The sequence below is a fragment of the Giraffa tippelskirchi genome, chromosome 1 (genome assembly GCF_054371585.1).
Source record: "Giraffa tippelskirchi isolate mGirTip1 chromosome 1, T2T-mGirTip1v1.2.pri, whole genome shotgun sequence".
Classification (NCBI taxonomy): domain Eukaryota; kingdom Metazoa; phylum Chordata; class Mammalia; order Artiodactyla; family Giraffidae; genus Giraffa; species Giraffa tippelskirchi.
The window spans coordinates 183949052-183970627 of record NC_137275.1 but is presented as its reverse complement, the minus strand read 5'-3'; the positions used below and the strand labels follow the sequence as shown (position 1 = coordinate 183970627).

Sequence of the window (21576 nt, the reverse complement as noted above, 5' to 3'; positions counted from 1 at the left end):
ACCTGAGAGACTTAACCAGATATATACTTGACATCTGTTCATTATTTAGATTTTACCATGTCAAGGGCAACATAATTTTTATGACCAATGAGAAACAGGTAGTGTTAACTGAGTGCACAATTAGAAAAGTATTATGCTTACAGTGAGACCTCTATTATTCTTGTTATAATAGAAATGTTGATTAAAGATATGCTTTCTTTAACAGTTGTTAAAACGCCAAATCTTAAGTAATTTGATGTAATTATATTTCAAACACCAATTAAGTGACATATTTTCTAAGATTTCAAAATTCTTTTAAGCAATGCATCCTTTTGATAGCCCTATAACAAATATAAATTTCAGGATTCTTGGAAAATTCACATTTCTTACAATTATATAAAATGTGAATCCTTCTAAATGGTTGAGAAGTTTAAGCCATAATGGGTAAACACTAGGATTTTTTTCATATTCTAGAGGCATGCATACCATACAATTACCTGACTGTACTCCTATATTTTAAGAGTAAGATAAACAGCATCATTTAATATTAAGCAGTAAGTACAAATATGCCAGAGGATGTAATAGAGATATTGCCAAAAATCTGTCTCATTTGTGAATAAGCTTCGTGTGTTTGATAAAATGGCTTGTTTCGTTGAAAACTAAAGCAAGCCTCACAAGCCTAACACAAGCTATTCCGTGTGAAATCACGTGCCATCCGCACAGCTAGCATACAGGTGTCAGATGCCTCCTGGCTGGTTCATTTCATCCTGGATCCCACTTGCTGTAGGCCTCTCTACATCATGCGTCCAAAGGAAAGAAGTCACTTTGAGTGCAGAGAGTTGTCCCCAACACAAGAAAGCATGCGACCCCCTTATGCCATTTGACTGAACGATGACTAAAATTGGACATAGATTCGCCCTCAGTAGATGCTGGAAGAGTTTTGCTCCTTTTCAGTTTGTCATTCTCTCAACTGTGAGTCAGTGCTCAAGCCAATGAAAACCCGTGAAGGCAAGGATTTTGCTCATTTTCATGGGGAAACTGTAACTCTTTTTTTCAGTAGTAATTAAAAAATATCCAAGAAGAAAACAAACACAGAAGAATTTTCTCTGGTGGACACTTGTACTGATCTCCTGCACCTTCAGTTTGCTTCATGGCTTAAGATCCACTCGGAGGGCCTCTCCCTGGCTGGCTGCTCGGGCTCCTGTGAGTGGATCTGGGGCCACTGTTTGTGGGGTCTCCGTTGTCTCGGTGGGACTCTGGGCCCCCGTGTGGATCTGTGTGCGGGTCTCTATGTGGGGTCAGTGTGGGTCTGTGGGAGGTCCCTGTGTGGGGTCAGTGTGGGTCTTTGTGTGTGGGGACACTAAGTGGGGGGCCCTAGACTGCTCTCCGTTCTGCACTTTAGGGCAGGAGAAGGGCTCAGGGACTTACTTGCTCCTTCTTGTTTCTTGCTGTTCTGTCAGTGTTCCTTCTGTCAGTGTTCCTCTGTGTCACTTCTCCCCACAGCGGCTGGGTTTCAACTCCCCTCACCCCCAGCACTCACCTCTCAGTGCCTCTAAGAGAACCAGGCAGCAGCCAAGCTCAGGGTCCCTGCTCTGTGTCCTCTTCTCCTGAGCTCTGGAGGTCACTCTGTGGCCTGGTCCCAGCCCCTCCCTCAGACCCTGGCTGAGCCCCCACTGCTGTGCCCACCCTGGAGGATGGGGCCCAGACAGGACCTGGCTCCAGGAAAAACCCACAGCACAAGCAGGCCTGTGCCGTCTGCCCCACACCACCCCGGTTCTGGTCTCACATACTGAGGTCCTTACAGATGGGGGCAGGCTCATTCCTGTTGTCTCCTGGATCAGGGACCCCTCCTGGAGCAGGTCTCTCTACTGCAGTAGTGACTATGACACAGAGCCCTGAATCACTCTAGAGAATTGCTCCTGTCTCCTTGCTTTCCTGTGTGTATGGGCCTGGGTAGGAAAGCTGACAGCACCCTTCTCCATAGGTCACTTCCCACTCACTGGGTGACACATCCTGTCTGCTGGTCTCTTCCTTCTCCAGGCTCTGGGGTGAGCAAGGCTGAGAGAAGGTGAGACTTGCTATGATTCCTGCACAGCCTCTGGGCCTGTTGAGTCCCACCTGTCGCCTGGGAGCCTCCTTGGGCCACACGTGTAGGTAGAGGTCACAGACCACAAGTCTGTCCTGAGCTCCTGGTCCTGTGAAATCTGATGATTTACACTGTGGAGAAGTGAAGCTTCCTTTCTCAGAGGTTCTGCTGCCTCTGGGAGCCTGGTCTTGGTGACTGCACACAGTCACTCCCCTGCTCATTCCCTTGGGGGAGATGAGTACTATGATCAGGGCTGTTCTCTCCTCCGGGAAGGGGTGGACTGGCCCTTGGTAGACACCACACCCTTAGAGCTGAGAGTGTGGTCCTCATCCTTGCTTCTGCTCCAGAGCATGAGAAAGACAGAGGAAGGGTGACAGACCTGGCCCATCTCAATCCCAGCTCCATCAGGGAGAGAAGGGGCTTCTAAGACAGGTGTCATCTAATCCCACCAAGATGTGGGGATGAGGTTTCTCCTACCCTGGACTCGGGGCAAGCACTGCCCCCAAACTCCCATCCTTATTCTGACATGTGAGCTTATGTCTGGCACTTTCTGAGCCAGAGGGGAATTTCAGCCTCTGCAAACCACTCCCCTATAGCCCCACAAGTTCAAGGTAGAGAGAGAGGTGAAGAGGACTGAGTTGGATCCTGAGAAGGCGGAGGTCTTTAGGTTTAGTTCACCTTGACATGTCCTGAATGCTGTTGCTTGTTTCTGTAATGCTGTAATTATAGAAACATTCAAGTGCAGTGAGGGATTTGTGGTGCACATTGGGGTCACCTTCCCTCCATGGCCCTCTCCCATCTGGAATTCAAAGCAGGCAGCTGGGAATAATGGACCCTGAGCCCTTCCCTTCCCCCCAGCAGGGCACAGATGGAGGCTACCACCTTTCATGAGAAAAAACATTTATTTGGGGGAAATAATAAAAAAGTTGAGGTAGGAAGGAGACTTTAGCACATAGACGATGTGCTAACATGAGGAAAAACAGGATTTCTCTGCAGGTACTGAATTTTTTCTTGTACAAACTTTTTCCTACCGGGAGAGGCATGAGGAGCACGCTCTTGTTGACCAGAGGCGACACATTTTTGAGGCCAGCATGTTGGGCAATGGTGCAGGTTCCCTGAGTCACTTGCCACCCTTGGACCATGCTGGCAGGGCCTGACTGGGGACTCTGGCTCCCTGGGTGGGAAGGCCCGCCTATCACCCTTGTCTCTGGAATGTCTGCTCGAGCTAAGACGGCTGTGGTCCTTGGGACTGGCTTGGTGACTATGCGCTGTATCTTTCAACATTCTTCTCCATTCTGAGGAAAAGAGAGTCCTGTGGTGGTGGGAATGCCCACCCACTAGCTCCTGAAGATGTTCTTTGTGGTGATTTACTTTTGAGTCCTGGGATCCTTGTTGAAGCCCCAGTTTCTCTATCAGGACCTGTCCAACAGCTGTTCCAATCACCTCAGGATCAAGAGCCCTGCCATCTACAATGAATTTGTCTTTGATTTGTTCCTGGTGCTGAGCAGCCACTGATGCAGGCCTGCCTTTTTGAAAGGTTTCTTCTATTTGTTTGTCTTTTTTATTTGGGCTAAGACACTGCAGAAAGTGCCTCATTCTTTTTTTCAAGTAGCTTTCTGGTAAAAGTTTTTCCTTTTCTGGCGAGAACTGGAGGTATTTGCTCCCAAGAGACTCTATTTCCCTCACCTGAGGAGACTGGCTCATCACTCTGGTATGAGAAGCCCTTAGTCCTGAAATCCTTTCTTCATACTTTCCCAATTTGGGCCTCCAATTGCCCTTCCTCTCATCAGTTGGGGCCAGCATCTTGCTTTGGCTATGCATTTCTTCATCTTCTTCTGGTTTGGGCCTCTCACAGATCTCCCCCTCATCAACTGAGGCAAATGGGCCCTTACACGGGTCCCTAACTTTTGTTTTCCTGGGTTTCTGTTGTCGTTGACTACTCCTTGCTTTTTCATGTTCTCCTGGTTGGAGCCTCCTAACACTCTTCCACTCCTCAGCTGGGGTTATCATCTCCCTCTGGCTCTTCACTTCTTCATACTCTCTGCGTTGGGGTCTCTTAAAAGCCCTGCACTCCTCAGGTGAGGTTAGCCTCTCACTCTGGCTTTTGGTTTCTTCACGTCCTCTTGGTGGGGGCTTCTTAAAACCCCTCCACTCCTCAGCTGGGGGGTACGTTTCACCTTGGCTATTCATTTCTTCATCTTCTTCTGGTTCGGGCCTCTCACAGATCTCCCCCTTATCAATTGAGGCAAACGGGCCCTTACAAGGGTCCCTAACATTTGATTTCCTGGGTTTCTGTTTTTGTTGACTACTCCCCGTTTCTTGTTCTCCTGCTTGGAGCTTCCTAATACTCAACTCTTCAGTTGAGGTGAGCATCTTGCTCTGACTTTTTGTTTTTTCATGATCTTCTGGTGGGGGCCTCTTAGAAGCCCTGCAGTCCTCAGGTGAGGTGAGCATCTCGTTCCTGCTTTTGGTTTCTTCATGTCCTTTTGGTGGGGGCTTCTTAAAACCCCTCCACTCCCAAGCTGGGGGATACATCTTGGTTTGGCTGTTCATTTCTTCATCCTCTTCTGATTCAAGGTTCTCACAGATCTCTCCCTCATCAAGTGAGGCAAATGGGCCCTTACCTGGGTCCCTGACTTTTGGTTTCCTGGGTTTCTGTTGTCGTTGACTATTCCCTGCTTTTTCATGTTCTCCTGGTTGGAGCCTCCTAACACTCTTCCACTCCTCAGTTGGGGTAAGCCTCTCCTTCTGGCTCCTCATTTCTTCAGGCTCTCCTGGTTGGAGTCTCTTAAAAGCCCTCCAGTCCTCAGTTGAGGTGAACATCTTGTTCTGGCTTTCAGTTTCTTGATGTCCTCTTGATAGGGGTTTGTTAAAACCCCACCACTCCCAAGCTGGGGGACACATCTCGGTTTGGCTGTTCATTTCTTCATCCTCTTCTGGTTCAAGGTTCTCACAGACCTCCTCCTCCTCAATTGAGGCAAGTGGGCCCTTACAAGGATCCCTGACTTTTGGTTTCCTGGGTTTCTGCTGTCCCTGGCTGCTCCTCACTTTTTCATGTCCTCTTGATTGGAGCCTCCTAGCCTTCCTCCACTCATCAACGATGACAAGCATCTCCCTCTTTCTTTTCATTTCTTCATCCTCTTCTTGCTGGAGTCTCTTAGAACCCCTCCTCTCCTCAGTTGGAGCAAACATCTTGCCTTGGCTGACAGTTTCTCTATCTTCTTCTGGCTCGAGCTTCTCACAAATCTCCCCCTCATCAGCTGAGGCAAACTGGCCCTTACATGGGTCCCTCACTTTAGGTTTCCTATGTTTCTGTTGTCTCTGGATACTCCTCATTTCTTCATTTTCTCCTGGTTGGAAACTCTGAAAGTCCCTCCACTCTTCAGTTGGGGCAAACATCTCTCTCTGGCTCTTACATGGGTCCTTCAGTTTTGGTTTTTGGAATTTCTGCTGCTCCTGGGTGCTCTGTGCACTCGCTTTGAGGTCACATGGTACCTCATGTGAAGCTGGTGTGTCCCCGCTAGCATATTCCATCTGAGAACTTAACAGTGACCTATGAGAAGCCAAGACGTCTGCAGCAAGGAGCACGTCAGTGTGAGGGTCTTGAAGGAGCACGTTGGTGGCAAAGTCCTGGAGGAGCATGCCAGTGGTATAGTCTTGAAGGAGGACATCAGTGTGAGACTGTTGCAGGAGGTCACCAGTGGCACGGCCTTGAAGCTGGTTCTCTGATTCTAACTTGCTTCCAAACTCAAATTTACTAGCCACCTGTGTTTTAAAATGTGGCTCCTCTGAATATTGGCCAACTGGGTTTGTGGGTGGGGGCAGGATTTTCTTGGTGACTGGAACATCTGATCTCCTCAGGTCCATGTTGCTCGTTTGGGAGTTGGCTGGCACAGTAGGACCCAAGAAGACTTCCCAGGGAGGGTCCTCCTTGGCCTTCTGTTTAGCCCTTGAAGATTGGGACTTTAAGCCCATGTCCAGTATTAATGCATTATGGCAGGGATATTTTGAGAGCCAACCCCAACTCTCTTCCCTTTTGAGACTGGGCTTTAGGCTGCTTTTCCTGGCCCTCAGGACAGTCCCATTCTGCCAGGTTCTACCCTTGAGGTTGGGTACCGACATCTGATGAGGTGGTCTGCCCTTCGGTCCAGTCAGAGGGGCCTCTGAGGGCTCACAACTGTCATCAGGCACAGCCTTCCCCAAGGCCCTCTGGATATCCCACCTTGCAGGTATGGGGATACCTGGGATGGGACTCCCCAGGATGGGAACTGATGCTTTCGTTATCATTTGCTTTCCCTGACGGAGCTGAGGTTTTCCCAAGAACTTAGAAACGTTGGTTTGTGAATGTGTCCCAGGTTGCCAGATGGCTGAGAGGGAAAATGTGGACGTTGGAAGGGGCGAAGGTTGAGCCTCAGATGGTTTGAAATTTATAGGTTCAGAGCCCTGTTTGAATCTGCCCCACTTGTGCCTTACCCGAAACCTTATGATATGTGCTTCCAGCATTTGTTGAATGCTTGGACTGAGGAAAGAAATCTCATGGGAGATGTTTATACGGGGTTTCCAATGCTTCAGGGATGCTAGATTCCTGATTTCCTTGTGAGGGTGGATCCTAGAAGAAGCACAGGTGGCGACAAGCCAGGATCGACGCACTGTCACAGGGATCAAACCCTGATCAATCTGCCTCAACTTTTTGTCCAAATGGGCTTTTAAGACTTTTTCTAGATGTTTCTTATCTGGGCCACTGGGTAAGTAATCACTGGAGTCATTTTTCGAGGGCCTCAGCAAGTCACTCTCTGAGGGCCTCAACAAGTAACTTTCTGACTCCTTCTCAGAGTTCATTTGCAGAAACTTCTTGGGGAAGCTGGACCTTGAGGGATCTTTCGAGATCCCCCTCAGACATGGCCTTAGACCCTCGCTAAAATCTGTTTCTAGCTGGAACTTCATCTGACTCCTCCTACGGGATCTCCTAGGGCACCTGGACCTTGTCTTCTGGGCGTTCTTGTTCCTTTTGCCTCTAAAAGCAGACAGCTGCCAGGATCTCTGCTTTCCCTGGGCCTGATAAGTCACTAGGAATTGGCACTGAGATGAACTCAGTTGTAGAGACAGGTGGATGCTGCGGACCCGACTCCCCTTGAGTTGATCTTCCATGGGCTTCTTTTGAAGATGTAGCTTCTGGAAATCAGATCTGATTAAGTCTCCATGAGGAACAGGGACTAACGTTTGGGCCTGGGGACAGTTGGGAATGAGTTGGCTAAAGACTTCCTGTGATCTCTTGTCCACAGAGGGTAAAGGCGTCTCAGTTTTCAGTTGCTTCTGCAACAAGGGGTACTCCAGACATTGAATATCAGTTGGGATAAAAGACAGTGGGTTGTTCTGAAATGGAAGACAGTAGAGCCCACAGGTACTCACCTGGGGTGAAGAATAAGGTGGTCTGAAGAGGAGAGGAGACGGGAGGTAGGGCTGGCTTTGGATCTGAATCATAGGTGGGGGCTGGTACGGAGCCAAGTTTTGAGTGAAAGGCTGGGGTTGGGCCCCAGTGCAGGGCAAGAGTGGGGCCTGGGAAAGACCTAAAGGTATTCCAGGTTGAATTGAGACTGGAAAGACATTAGAGATTCCATTGAATAAAACAAAGGGTGCCTGTGGTTGGGAGGAACTCCTAGAGACAAGGGCAACTGCCACCAGGGACTCGCTGTGCAGAGAGGGGAGACCCCAGAAGAGCTGGCTGTATTTCCGCTCTATGTGATCCCTCAGACTCTCAGGATGTAAGAGCTGCTGTGGCTCAGGTAGCTGCTCCTGTTTGTCTTTCACATTCCAGAAAGATTGAGGGGTTGTGATGTCCTGCTCAGTACCCAGTGATTTCCATGGATTCCCTGAAGACTTCAGATGGTAGTCTGGGCTCATTTGCTCTGAGAATGACCTGTCCTTTTTTCCCTCCTTACAAATCCTCAGCTCTACTCTCTTGGTGATTAGGATATCCAGCAGCTTTTGCACATCAGGGTTGATAAATGAGGGGCTACCAATCTCTACCTGCTTGTCTATAAGGCCCCCCCCGAATGAGGCCTCTGGTGGGTGGGGGGACAGGTCTTCTTGATGGGACTTGTTCTGTGATGAGGTGGGGAAGAACAAGGCCTTGGTAGTGTCCCACCAGCAGGACAGGAACGAAATGGGATAGCTTGTGAAGAGACCAAGGCTTGCCATGGCTGGGATGGTAGATGCCAAAAAAGAGTTACCTGGAGGGGAGCTCTTTGCAACAGTACCAAATGGGATTTTCTCCAAATTGGATCTGTCTTGAGGTTCTGCTGACAAAGTAGAGGCCAAAGGCACAGGGTCCTGGGTCACAGGAGCTGGGGATATGGTGGAAACAGCCTCCCTCACAGGCTCCATGCAGGGTTGGTGGGCTCCAGCAGGAGCTGCTTCCTGTCCCACACCAGGAGGATCTTGCCAGGACAGCTGATGAAAGCTTCTTTTATCAGGGAGACTTCCCACATGGCTGCAGGGAACACAAGGCACAAGCTGCAGCCAGGAACCCCCAAGGCCATGAGGGCATGTCAGGCCAGGCAGGGGTGGGCACCTGCAGCCACAGCCCTGCACGGCCCCCATGGTGTCTTCACAGTGCTCCTGCTGCCCTCACCCCAAGACATTAGCCATATCCCACTCCCAAGGCTTCCCTTCAGCTCAGTCTCAGACTGCCTGCAGCCCTGGGATCACACCAGACACTCTGGGAGGAAGAACAACCCAGGAGAGAAGAGGAAGATTCTTTACCTCTGAAGAAGTAAAACCAGGTTGCGGGTCCCTTCCAGCTCTTCCAGGCAATCTCTGCAAACTGAAAATCAGCAGACTGGGTCACGGTGAGGAAAGTGGGAGCCCCTTCCTAGGGGTCTTACAGGAGGCTGAATGCACTCTCTTTAAGGGGCCACCATTGGGATATTGGAGCCCAAGCACTAGTGTCCAAGGCCACATAATCATTCACAGTGACAGTGAAGCTCATGGAAGGGTGTATCATCTACAAAGTGTTTCCATAACCTTTACCCCTTGGTGCCTTCACAACCTGCAGCGTTCACCTGCCTCTGCAGTGCAGGAGTCACTGCACAGACAAATCTGAGCAAAGTTAAATAATGTGTCCATGGTCGACCCTGGAGTCCTACCTCCCAATCCAGGGGCTATTGGTCCAATGCAACCCACACACACCTGGTTATAAGCCCCACTGGATATAAGCAGGGCCACACACATATCCAGGCCCCTCACAGCTTCATTCTGTCCATGGAATCTGGGTAGTATCTGGGTTCTGCTCTCCTTTCCAGATGCCTCCCTGGGGATTCTGTTTCCCAAGGGAAAGATCTTCCACTGGTCTCCTCAGAACCAGAGGCGCTGGGCCCTCAGGGCTGGATACATGGGGGCTAACATCTGGGGAACACATAGCTGAATGGCAGAACTCACCTTTCAAAGCTCTGCTTCTCCTCCTACTCCTGCTTCTCCTTCTCAGATCCATTTGATGCTGAGAGACAGAAAAAATGAGAACCCGCGACCCAAATCTCAGTCTCCCGTCTCTAGACAAGCATCAGACACTCAGTGTCAATATATAATATGACTTTCTTCATTTCAGTAACAGAGCTCTATGGTTTTATTTCCTTTCACTCATTTTTAAAGCAGATAAAAATATTTTCTGTTTTCCTTCTTTGAAGAGCATAAAGAAGGATTTTCCCTTTTTAAAAAGAATTGCAGCCCTTTTATATATCTGGTTTATAAATATTTACATTATCTGTCCTTTCTTATTCAGCCTGTAGTTTAAAATGAAAAAAAAAAATCATAAATTACCTGCACAATTTCTTTCACTGGAAATTAGTCAATTTAATTTCTACCATATGCAGAATATATTCTTTTCATGTAGCAGACATTTTAAGAATAATTTAAAAGAAAACTAGTTGAAAAGTTAATACAAAACAAAGTAGTTGAACCATATGCAAAACAGACAAATAAGGACCCACTGTATAGAACAGGGAACTATACCTAATATCTTGTAATAACCCATAATGAAAAAGAATCCAAAAGAGAATATATATATCTGAAAAAGAATAATTATATATATATATGTGTGTATGTATATATATATATATATATATATATATATATAAATCACTTCTCTGTACATCCAAAACTAATGCAACATTGTAGGTCAACTCTAATTCAATAATTCACACAGATACACACACACACACACACACACACACACACCACCACCACCACCACCACCACCAACAACAACAACAACATTGTTGACTAAAGCAGAAAGTGAAAAGTGAAAATGAAAGTGAAGTCGCTCAGTCGTGTCTGGCTCTTTGTGACCCCATGGACTGTAGCCTACCAGGATCCTCAGTCCATGGGATTTTCTAGGCAAGAATACTGGAGTGGGTTGCCATTTCCTTCTCCAGGGGATCTTCCTGACCCAGGGATCAAACCTAGGTCTCCCGCATTGTAGGCAGATGCTTTACAGGTCTTACTGATCCTTATGTTTGTATTCTAAAGTAAATGAAAATTTTAATGAGGGAGTCATTCCATCACCACTGAAGTCCCAATGAATGTACATAAATGTGCCTATATATATTTGTGCAGACATTTTTCCAGGTTTCCTCTTTGATTATTGGGAGAGCTAATTCCTAGAAAACATTTCCTAGATGTGAGAAGGATTTTCTACGTGAGACCTACCCTGGATTTCTTTCATCACTGTTCCTCTGCTGAAGAAACACACATATTCTCAGACCTATTGGAAAATCTTAGCTCCATCAGGTAGGTCTTGGCTTCCTGAAGCTAGGGCCCCACTCTAGCCCCTGCTCTAAGGCTCTCAGGGCCTCAGCACTGTCCTCCGATCAGCCCTTGTCTGAGACACCCATTCACGGCTGGGGAACTGGTGTGTTCGGGGGCTTCTCCTGGCTGAGAATGCACTCAGTATGCACTTCTTGGCTTCTGGTCACTGTGTCATGGATTTGCTCTGGAGACCCAACCACACCTGAACTACTGATCTGAGATCTTTGGATAGAAATCCTAGTGTTCACTCTAGGATTCACAATTAGTTTTACTGATCCCCTGTCCAGCCTAGTTTGTCCCTAGACGGATGATGATCTATTCTTTCTTGAGAATAGATATCCTGTTCTTTCCCATCTCAGGAGTCTCTTGAGTTGGTTCAGAAAAGTAGACATAATAATAGAAAAGAGAATCATGTGCTTGTGGGTCTGGGCCAAGGGTTCCTTACCTTCTTGCTGTTTCCATGTTTCCTATGAGGAGGAAAAGATGCGTTATTCTGGTGGTAGGAAAGGAACAGGAAAAAGAGACCCAGTCCACACAGAAAGGCGAAGATGATTTCAATTGTCCAAGCAGTGTCACTGGAGTTCAACCAAGTGTCAAAAGTGCTTTTTGGACGAAAGAGAAAATTCTCCATTGTCTGAACCCCACTGCTACCTGAGCACAGGGTTTATAGTTGGGAACTAAATCCCCAGGCCTGGCATCACAGAGCCTGCAGCCTTGTCACAAAGGGCTCCTGTGGGTGGGGGAGGGGACAGGAGAGGAGAAGGCTGGGCCACAGCCCCTCCCCCACCATCCAGCCCCACAACTCTACCCCTCCACCCTCAAGGGCCTTCTAGACATTAGTCAATTTTCTATTCATTCCACCAGGAGACCAGATATTTCCTTGTTCCTAAGATCTCTTGGAGATCTTGGCTTGAACCAACCAATTTCATAGCTTTTGAAACTCTGAAATTTTCCCAGTATTTTGGTTGTTTTCCAAGGATTTACACTCTTAGACTCTCCTCTGTCCACAATCTCATCATTTTTTTTCATCTCATATATTTACGTTGAAGTTGTACTTCTTCAGCAAATTTCAGTTACACAATATAGTGCTATCAACTCTAGTCGCCATTAGATCCTGAGACCTTTGTCTCATAGCAAAGTTTGTACCATTACCTGCCCCTCCTTATTTGCCCCAACCCTAGTGCCTGCCAACCACTTCTCTGTTTCTATAAGTTTGACTTCTTTTTTTGTAGATTCTGTATATAATTGATAAGAAGAAATATATGCCTTTCTCTGTCTGGCTTTCATTTAGCATAATGTCCACTAGATTCATTCCCATTGTTGCACATTACCACTATTTTCCCCATATGATGAGTCTTTTACTTTCATTAATCCAGAAACAGAAATTTATTTTATATTTAATTTTGCATAAATAATTTGTTGTAGTTTCCATCCATCTTTGCCAGCTTCACTCAGAGTAACTGATATGAAAATTCAAACTAGCAATTATTTAAAATTTTTAGAACTTAAGTATAATAAAAATGTAAATAATTAAAACTCTAAATGATATGTTTTGTGCTAGTAGCATTTATAGTAATGAAGTTGGAAAAACTTCACAAAAACTTATGGGCCATGCTGTATAAACACACACACACACACACACACACACACATATTTTGAGAGATCAATGCAATATTTCCAAATCCAAAACATGTCTTCATTTTCTTTAAATCTTTTCTATAATATCTTGACCACATTGCTTCTTACTCTGCCCAAAATAGACAGTCTCCAGAGTTAGAAACATGTGGAACAGCCTTAAGCCAGGAATGGGTTGGGTGAGCTTAAGCTGTAATTGGGGAGCTAAGGCCTGAGTTAAAGTTGTCTTAAGTAGCCTATTATCATATTCCTGTGTGTTCTACACATATTCTCTTTTTCAGTGTACACTTGCTTGCCCCCTCCTACCCCTTCCAGATCACTGGAGTTTCGAGTCTTGCCTGTACCTTATAGAGAGGGCACTTTTGAGCCTTATAGTAAATTCCCTTGTGACATCATTGGACATCCTTTTTGGCAGATAGAATTCGATATTCACTTAGGGAATTGTATTTTTTAATCACTACCTGGTTAATTTTTCTTAATATGTGAAATACGTATTTGGTTATATTATCATGAATGTACATGTTCAAGAACATATCTTTGGCATCTATCGTTGCTTTTATTACAGCTTCTTCACCCTTTATGATATTGTCACTGGAGTATGACAGTCTACAGTGTGAACAATTAGGGTACCTGAAGAGCATGGAGGGTCCTAACTTGGACAAGTAGAATCAACAGAAATCATGGTGGGTCCTGATATCTGCTTCTTTGCAGGTGGACTTTTCACTGAGATGTAAGTTTCATCATGACCTGGAAAATCAGGCTCGGGCACTTTCCAATATGATTCTGTGAGATAGTGAAAAATATATGTTGGTCTCTGCCACCAGTGCCTGACAGTCAGCTCCTAAAACCTTGTAATTTCCTCCTGATAATTTCCTTGTAATTATCACTCTGGGTGTTAGAAGTGTCTTTTGTTCTCATAATATGCCTTTGGGTGGTCCCCTGGATACCTCCTGGGTGAGAGCTGGCCCCCAGAAAGACAAAGCCATGATGAAGGCTTGATGTTTCTAGCCCCACTCCACCACTCTCTTGAGATGGGAGAAGAGCTGAAAGTGGAGTTAATGACTGATCATGCCTACATGAGGAAGTCTCCATAAAAATCCCCAAAGTATAGAAATCAGAGAGTTTCCGGGTGTCCAGGGGGACAGAATTCCCTGAGCTTGAGACCCTATCAAATATCAACTATGTATCTCTTCATGTGGATGTTCATATATATATATATATATCTTTTATCATACTGCTATTGCTAGTGCTAAATCGCTTTAGTTGTGTCAGACTCTTTGTGACCCCATGGACTATAGCCCACCAGGCTCCTCTGTCCATGTGGATTCTCCAAGCAAGAATATTGGAAGGGGTTGCTGTGGCCACCTCCAGGGGATCTTCCTGACCCAGGAATAGAACCCATGTCTCTTATGTCTCCAGCACTGGCAGGCAGGTCCTGGGAAGCCCATTTTTTATCATAGTCTTCAATAAAGTGGTGGAAATAAGTATTTTCCTGAATTCTGTGAGTCTCTTTAGCAAGTTAATGAAACCTGAAGAGGGGGTATTAAGCATCATTTCTTGAGTACAAATTATTAATTCTATGAACCCTTTCAGTTCAGTTCAGTTCATTTCAGTCGCTCAGTCATGTCCGACTCTATGTGGCCCCATGAATCGCAGCACTCCAGGCCTCCTTGTCCATCACCAACTTCCGGAGTTTACCCAAACCCATGTCCATCGAGTTGGTGATGCCATCCAACCATCTCATCCTCTGTCGTCCCCTTCTCCTCCTGCCCCCAATCCTTCCCAGCATTAGGGTCTTTTCCAATGAGTCAACTCTTCGCATGAGGTGGCCAAAGTATTGGAGTTTCAGCTTCAACATCCGTCCTTCCAATGAACACCCAGGACTGATCTCCTTTAGGAGGGACTGGGTGGATCTTCTTGCAGTCCAAGGGACTCTCAAGAGTCTTCTCCAACACCACAGTTCAAAAGCATCAATTCTTTGGCGCTCAGCTTTCTTCACCGTCCAATGCTCACATCCATAATTGACCACTGGAAAAACCATAGCCTTGACTAGACAGACCTTTGTTGGCAAAGTAATGTCTCTGCTTTTAAATATGCTACCTAGGTTGGTCATAACCTTCCTTCCAAGGAGTAAGCATCTTTTAATTTCATGGCTGCAATCACCATCATCAGTGATTTTGGATCCCCAAAATATAAAGTCTGACACTGTTTCCCCATCTATTTCCCATGAAGTGATGGGACCAGATGCCATGATCTTAGTTTTCTGAACGTTGAGCTTTAAGCCAACTTTTTCACTCTCCTCTTTCACTTTTTGGTACACATGAAAGAAAGAAAGTGAAGTCGCCCAGTCGTGTCCGACTCTTTGCGACCCCATGGACTGTAGCCTACCAGGCTCCTCTGTCCATGGGATTTTCCAGGCAAAAATACTGGAATGGGTTGCCATTTCCTTCTCCAGGAGATCTTCCCGACCCAAGGACTGAACCTGGGTCTCCCACATTGTAGGCAGACGCTTTACCGTCTGAGCCAACAGGGAAGTCATGGTACACATGAGTGCTTAGATATTCAACTTTGTAGTTACTGGGCAATTTTACATACTACACATATAGATCATGGAAAGATAATCTTCTACTTGATTAAAAGATAATCTTATTTATACCAAAAGAAGTCACTTGTAAGTTGCTCTTATTACCTCAAGCTGGCATAGGTAGCCGGCATGTTGCAGTCCGTGGGGTTTCAAAGTGTCAGGCATGCCTGAGTGACTGAACAGCAACAGCATATTTATTTCCAATTTATGCATATTTTTTATCACATTTTTGATCACAGAATAACTTGCTGCATAGTTAACTCTCTTCGTAGTCACCAAAATCATGTTTAATGTCTTCCTCAATAGATAAGACTACTTTATACTTAACAAGTCAAACAAAGGCCTTTTTCTGGGGCCAGTACTCAAATTCAAGTCTGCTACTTTACTGCCTAATATCATCAAATGATATAGGGACAAATTAAGAAAACTATGGAAGAATATCAAATAAGGTGGTGGACATACTGTGAGGTTATTTTATTTACTTTCAACTTAAAAACAGTTATGCAACAGAAAGTGTCAGGCATGATTTGATTTAAAAGACTGACCATTTAATAGTTTAATAGCTCATATGTGTCATAAATATCTGCGGGCTCTGACACACACACAAAAAGAACATCATAAGCAGGTGTGAAAATAGAATTACTCTTAGCAATGAGTCAAACCATAACTCTGCACTTTGTCCAGGTGTTCTTACTAGCAAATTCCCAGCATATCACCTTTCAGCTAAACATTTTGCAGGTTCACCACTTCTGATGTTTTGCATTTCAAGACTGCTTCGCTATTTTGATGAAGGGTTTCCTTCTCTGCACTTTTCCAACAGTACTGTAACATCTTAGACATGATTCAAGTATAGTTCTATGAAAACCTCCTTTAAGAGCATTTTATTTATTTATTTATTTTTTTTAAGAGAATTTTAGATTCCTTCCATCACACACACACACTGACTCCTTGACCTTCATACCTGCTAAAAATCAATGGTTCTGGACCTCCTTCCACTACAAGTAAAGAGACTTCTACTTGTATCTCCACCCTGACCCTGGACTACTGTTTTCAGCTGAATGTGTGTGTTAGTCATTCTGTCACATCCGCTCTTTGTGACCCAATGAACTGTAGCCCGCCAGGCTCCTCTGTCTGAATACTGGAATGAGTTGCCATTCCCTTTTCCAGGGGATCTTCCCAACCCAGGGATCTCCTGCCCTGCAGGCAGATTCTTTCCTGTCTGCACCACTAGGAAAGTCCCTGTCAGCTGAATAGTGGTCCCCCAAATATGTCCTAATTCCCAGCACCTGTGTTACATTATATGGCAGAAGGAACATTACTGATATGATTAAACTAAGGTTCTAGAAATGGGTAGATAATCCTGCATCATCCAGATGGGCTCAATGTAATTGTAAAGGTCCTGATGAGAGAGAGGCAGGAGGGTCATAGTCAAGGGAGAAGGCAGTGAAAGCAGACTGGAGTGATGAGGCCAGGACCCAAGGAAAGTCAACAGCCTTTAGAAGCTGGAAACAGCAAGGAAGTGGGTTATCCACTCAGAGACTCCAGAAAAAAATCTGTCCTTCTGACACTATGACTTCATCCCACTGAACCTAATTTCACATTTCTGACCTCCAGAGCTATAAAGGAATATAGTTTTGAGTCTCTTAAGAAAAAAGAATTTTCAAGAATCCTGCAAATTTTCAATTTCTCCACATGTATCATTCTATTTCTTTCAAACCAGTTAATATTTGTTTGATAGCAGAATCATCTATGGATATGTTTGACTTTTCTCCTAGATAGCAAATTTCTGGAAAGCAGGAACCATTTTGGGCAGATTCAACATCATATGTCTAGTTTGTGGCAGAGATAGGTCTATCACGCAGTCCTTTGACCCAGTCCTTTATATCACACAGCTTAAGCCAATTGTGACCTGATTGTCCTTGCATAATAAGGGTGGCCTTCCAATAAACCAATAAGGAGATATTGGGCATTAAAATATGTGTAGCATAGTAGCTTGGGACTAAAGAGAAAATAAGAGACAACTAATAAGAACCGTCATGTACTTATCATTATGCCACCAAATAGAATTTTTTAGCTTCATCCTTATAATAAAATACCAGTTTGGGGAAATACCCCACTACCTTTGCTCATTTATGCATTGCAGTGATATGGATTGTCACTTGATTGGAAGACAACCTTAATTTTGTTTCTTGTATTTAACAAACTCTAAAACCTAACCCTGCTCAGTGCTTGTTTTAAGCTGATAATGTCCATTTCTTATGAAATCCTTAGGACACATATTTTAATGTAAATCAATAAGAAAACTCTTTCAGAAACGTAATCTGACTAGAATAGTGTGCACAGAGGAGAGGAACCTGAGTATTAAATACAGACCCTTCCTGTAAAAAATTAGTCAATGTTACATTGGATTATTTCCTTGACATATATCATGATCTCTATCTCTGTAATGAAAGAAGGCATAAGTATGGGAAGTACCTGCTGCTCAGTTATTAAGGCAAATTTCAGAAAGATTCCCTTTCTCTCCTATTGAGTCATTATTTATTTCAGTAGAATCTGAAGAAGTATTAATAATAAGAAGGCCACTAATATACATCACATTTGTATCTTCCCTTACCAATTCTAGTGATTTTGGAGTCATACTTTAAGGTTGTGCTAATATCCAATTGAGAAACTTAAGTTTTCTGTTTTTTGACGAATAATTTGAGTCCTCAACAACCAAAAGTTTTAACTAATTCAAGTGGTCTACAGGTTCCCTCATTCATTTAGATAAGGCCCTCTATAGGCATGGATCTCTTTCTAATTAATGTTTTCTGTAGAGGAAGTTGAAAACAGCTTTTTACAATTTAAATGTCATTGGTCTCCCATCAGAATACATTTTTATAGTGTTTTATCATAGACGGTACATTTCCATACTACTTCCTCAGCATCTGTCAGGTATATTAAAGTAGTGGATTTTTCCTCAAGTAACTGCTCAAATCTATAATAAAGTATTAGATATACTCTCTCTGATCTGTTTTGACCTTTAAACCTCTTTGAGTCCTAAATCAATGTTGCATTTCTTTCTTAGATCCTGGGAGCTGTGGCCGTTTGAAAAGCGTTTTTTTTTTTTTATCACCATTGATATTTACTGTTGTACCTCTCTGTGAGGGCTGATTGATGGGGGTGTTACATGAACATTCCCCCTGCTGTATTCCATGCTTTATGGGAGTAACGTGAGCTTTCTGTTTTAGGTAATTTATTGTGTTCTCCACTGTGGACAAAGCAGGGAGTGAGCATATTGCTGTAAGGCAAGAAAGCATGATTGATAAGGTGGGTATAAAACAAGCCAAGAGTCATGGTCCTCATGGTGTAATAGGTATGTCAAGTGAAGTCCAAATGGAAGTGATGCAAAGAGAGAGAATGGAAATGGAAACTAAGAAATAATCTCTCTATTTTTATTTTCTTTAATGTCACCAACCTGGATCAAAAGACTTCAAAGCACATAGAACCAAAGAGTCAAAAATTATATTGTAATTATACACCCATTATTTTCATGTGAGTTTTTGGATCATGTTTTACAGGACATTTTCCTAAGACATTTTTATGAATACATGGAACAGTGTTCCTGGCAGATATCAACATTTTACAGTTGACTTCAGTGATACAGAGAGCTGTAAAGTATGTTGCTGCAAATTAATGACTTTTTTCAAACCTTTCTGAACAAGGACATTACAGGACAAACAACCAACAGGAACTCCAGCAAGTGACATGCATCCGCAGGGAGAACAGCAACTTGACATTCATTTACTTAAAACAGACAGCCTGAATAAATTATAAGCCCAAACAAAGATTAAACTAGACACTTTAAACAAATTGAGCAACAAAGCAAACAATCAAATATTGGATTATAAGCCAAAGTATAAAATAAATGTCCATGAGTCCACATGAATATAGAGAACCTATTGACCATAAAAATAAATTTCAGAAAAATTACAAATAATATATGAAGAAATAGATAAAATCCTGCCTACAAGAGGTAGAGTTTGATTTCCCTCTCCTTGAGCATACACTGGATTTAGTGATTGATTTCTAGCTAACAGATACTTGAGAGAGAAAAGGAAAAACTTTACAGTGGAGAAAACTGGCAGGTACTGCTCATCCTCAATTGTAAGTTATATTGATACCATGTACCCTCTGATATGGTGCATAATAAAAAAGCACTCACCTCTGTACTATATTTGCCCCAAACCCATAGTAGTGAAGTTGCTCAGTCATGTCCGAATCTTTGCGACCCCATGGGCTGTGGCCTACCAGGCTCCTCTGTCCATGGGGTTTTCCAGGCGAGAGTACCGGAGTGGGTTGCCATTTCCTTCTCAAGAAGATCTTCCCAACCCAGGGATTGCCCACATTGTAGGCAGACACTTTACCATCTGAGCCGCCAGGGAAGTATTCCTCTTTGCATCACATTTATTCAGAAGGTAGATATAACTAACATTTCTGGATGTCAATGCCAAGAAGTCTGGGGTGGGGACAAGAAATTGCATTTCTAAGCATTCCCAACTGCTGCTGATGCTGCTAGTACAGACACCATACTGAATCCTGGGACCCAAATCTATTCACGAGAAAACATCAGAGAAAAACTAAGTGAGATCTTCAAATCTGAAAAAATCATGAAAAACAAGAAAAGTCTGAGAAGTTATCACAGATTGTGGATAACTAGGCTGATATATGGGCTTTCCTGGTGGCTCAGACAGCATAGAACCTGCCTGCAATGAGGGAGACCTGGGTTCAATCCCTGGGTTGGGAAGATCCCCTGGAGGAGGGCATAGCAACCCACTTCAGTATTCTTGCCTGGAGAATCCCCATGGACAGACGAGTCTGGCGGGCTACAGTCCGTGAGGTCACAAAGAGTTGGACACAGCTGAGTAAGCACAAGGCTGGTATATGACTAAATGCAGTATTTTATTCTCATCTGGATCTGGAACAGACAAAGAACATTAATGGTAAGGCTGGTGAAATTAGAATGAATTCTGCAGTTAATAATGTATTGTGTGCTCAGTGACTCAGTTGTGTCTGACTCTTTGCAATCCCACGGACTGGATTTCCCAGACAAGAGTACTGGAGTGGGTTGCCATTTTCTCCTCCAGGAGATCTTCCCGACCCAGGAATCAAGTTCATGTCTCCTGCGTCTCGTACATTGGCAGGCAGATTCTTTGCCACTGCACCACTGGGGAAGCCCTTATAGTATAGGACCAATATTAATTTCTTAGTATTAACAGCTGTACTATGATTATATAAGATGCTAACATTAAGAGAAGCAATTTCCAGAAGTCATCATGTCTATCCTTAAAAAAATAAAAATCTGGAAAAACTGGAAATAAACAACTTTCCTTAGACTCAACAAAGACCTAAAGTTGCAAGACTAATTGTCACCCCAAAATTTGGAGAGACAGGCATATCTAGAGAGTTACAGTAGCCAAGATCCACTTAACTTGCAGCAGGAGCCCTAGACTAGCAGGATGACTTAAATGGTAATTTTCACAAATTGCTAGATGCCAAACATGACTAGTTGAAAGGGGGAAAAATCCCAGGAGCCACAGTCTTCGGGGCTTGCCCCCCAGGTTCTCAGAGTAAGGATGGAGAAATATACCCTGGGGGCTCTGGAAGGGGTGGTGAGAGGAGATGGCAGTGGGGGGTGGATATAAACTGTTTTGAAATGTGTCCAGAGCTTTTTATGTAGCAGAATCTTACCCTCCAGAGAAAGAACTTGGCCAGAGTGCAATTCTGAAATTCCATCCCAACTGGAGGAAATAAATTCCCCCCTGATCCAGCTTTCTGCATCCCTCCTTTCTCATGTGATGGGATGAGTGAGTGGGGGGACATATCAACAGGGGATGGGCTTCAAGGATACAGATTGGGAATGCTGCAGCCAAGGAAAGAAATGGGGGCAGGGGAAAGAGTTATATCACATGGGAGAGTCAGAAACATTTGTGAAGTTCACAACCTCAAACAGAGGCCCAGTAGAAACAGGGATTTACTGAAAGATTATAGAATGTTTTCCCACCCCACAGTTCACCATCACAGTCATGTGTGTGCATACTAAGTTGCTTCAGTCATGTCTGACTCTTTGAGACCTCACGGATTGTAGCCCACCAGGCTCTTCTGATCATGGGATTTTCCAGGCAAGAATACTGGTGTGGGTTGCCATGCCCTTCTCCAGAAGATCTTCCCGAGCCAGGGATCCAACCTGCGTCTCTTATGTTTCCTGCGTTGACCGGTGGGTTCTTTACCACTAGCACCACCTGGGAAGCAGATTTCCAGTACAGTAAGAGAAGATCACAGGGCAAACGACTGCAAGATACAGGCTCTCTCTGAGGAACAGTTTGTAGGAAGCCCCAAAGTCAAGAGGAGAGACGGAAACAACAACATTAGAAGAATTTGAATCGCTGGCACTTACATTACCATGAACAATAAACACAGAACAACTGACAAAGATCAGAAAGTTTGATCT

The 21576-nt window shown here is 44.3% G+C and overlaps 1 protein-coding gene and 1 long non-coding RNA gene across 8 annotated transcripts in view; one reads left to right on the top strand and one right to left on the bottom strand.

Annotated features, from left to right (window-relative positions):
• Positions 1-2948: 2948 nt before the first annotated feature.
• LOC145538534 (spermatogenesis-associated protein 31E1-like) lies at positions 2949-16131 on the bottom strand. 7 transcript variants are annotated; one of them, XM_081570752.1, is made up of 8 exons: positions 16048-16123; positions 15192-15261; positions 13133-13285; positions 11313-11334; positions 9503-9560; positions 8828-8888; positions 7475-8555; positions 2949-7378 (listed from the first exon to the last, which is right to left on the bottom strand). In XM_081570752.1, the coding sequence occupies exons 3-8, from the start codon at positions 13141-13143 to the stop codon at positions 3011-3013; spliced, it is 5601 nt and encodes a 1866-aa protein (XP_081426878.1). In that variant the 5' UTR covers positions 13144-13285; positions 15192-15261; positions 16048-16123; the 3' UTR covers positions 2949-3010. The 7 variants fall into 7 exon arrangements, with proteins under 7 accessions (XP_081426878.1, XP_081426887.1, XP_081426865.1 ...); XM_081570761.1 differs by lacking the exon at positions 11313-11334 and having other exon boundaries at positions 13113-13285; XM_081570739.1 differs by having other exon boundaries at positions 2949-8555.
• The window catches only part of LOC145538559 (uncharacterized), a 53639-nt gene continuing 42500 nt past the window's right edge, over positions 10438-21576 (top strand). Inside the window, exons 1-2 of the long non-coding RNA XR_014077014.1 lie at positions 10438-10849; positions 18317-18395. This is a non-coding gene — a long non-coding RNA (uncharacterized LOC145538559). The remainder of the gene's footprint in view (positions 10850-18316; positions 18396-21576) is intronic.

Excerpts from the sequence above, each read along its gene's own strand:
- LOC145538534 (XM_081570722.1), bottom strand. The coding sequence starts at position 11,498 with ATGGAGAATTTTCTCTTTCGTCCAAAAAGCACTTTTGACACTTGGTTG. Across the intron at positions 8,889-9,502 it reads GAGAAGCAGAGCTTTGAAAG|TTTGCAGAGATTGCCTGGAA; the intron begins GTGAGTTCTGCC and ends GCTGATTTTCAG. Across the intron at positions 8,556-8,827 it reads CTGGTTTTACTTCTTCAGAG|CCATGTGGGAAGTCTCCCTG; the intron begins GTAAAGAATCTT and ends TGTTCCCTGCAG.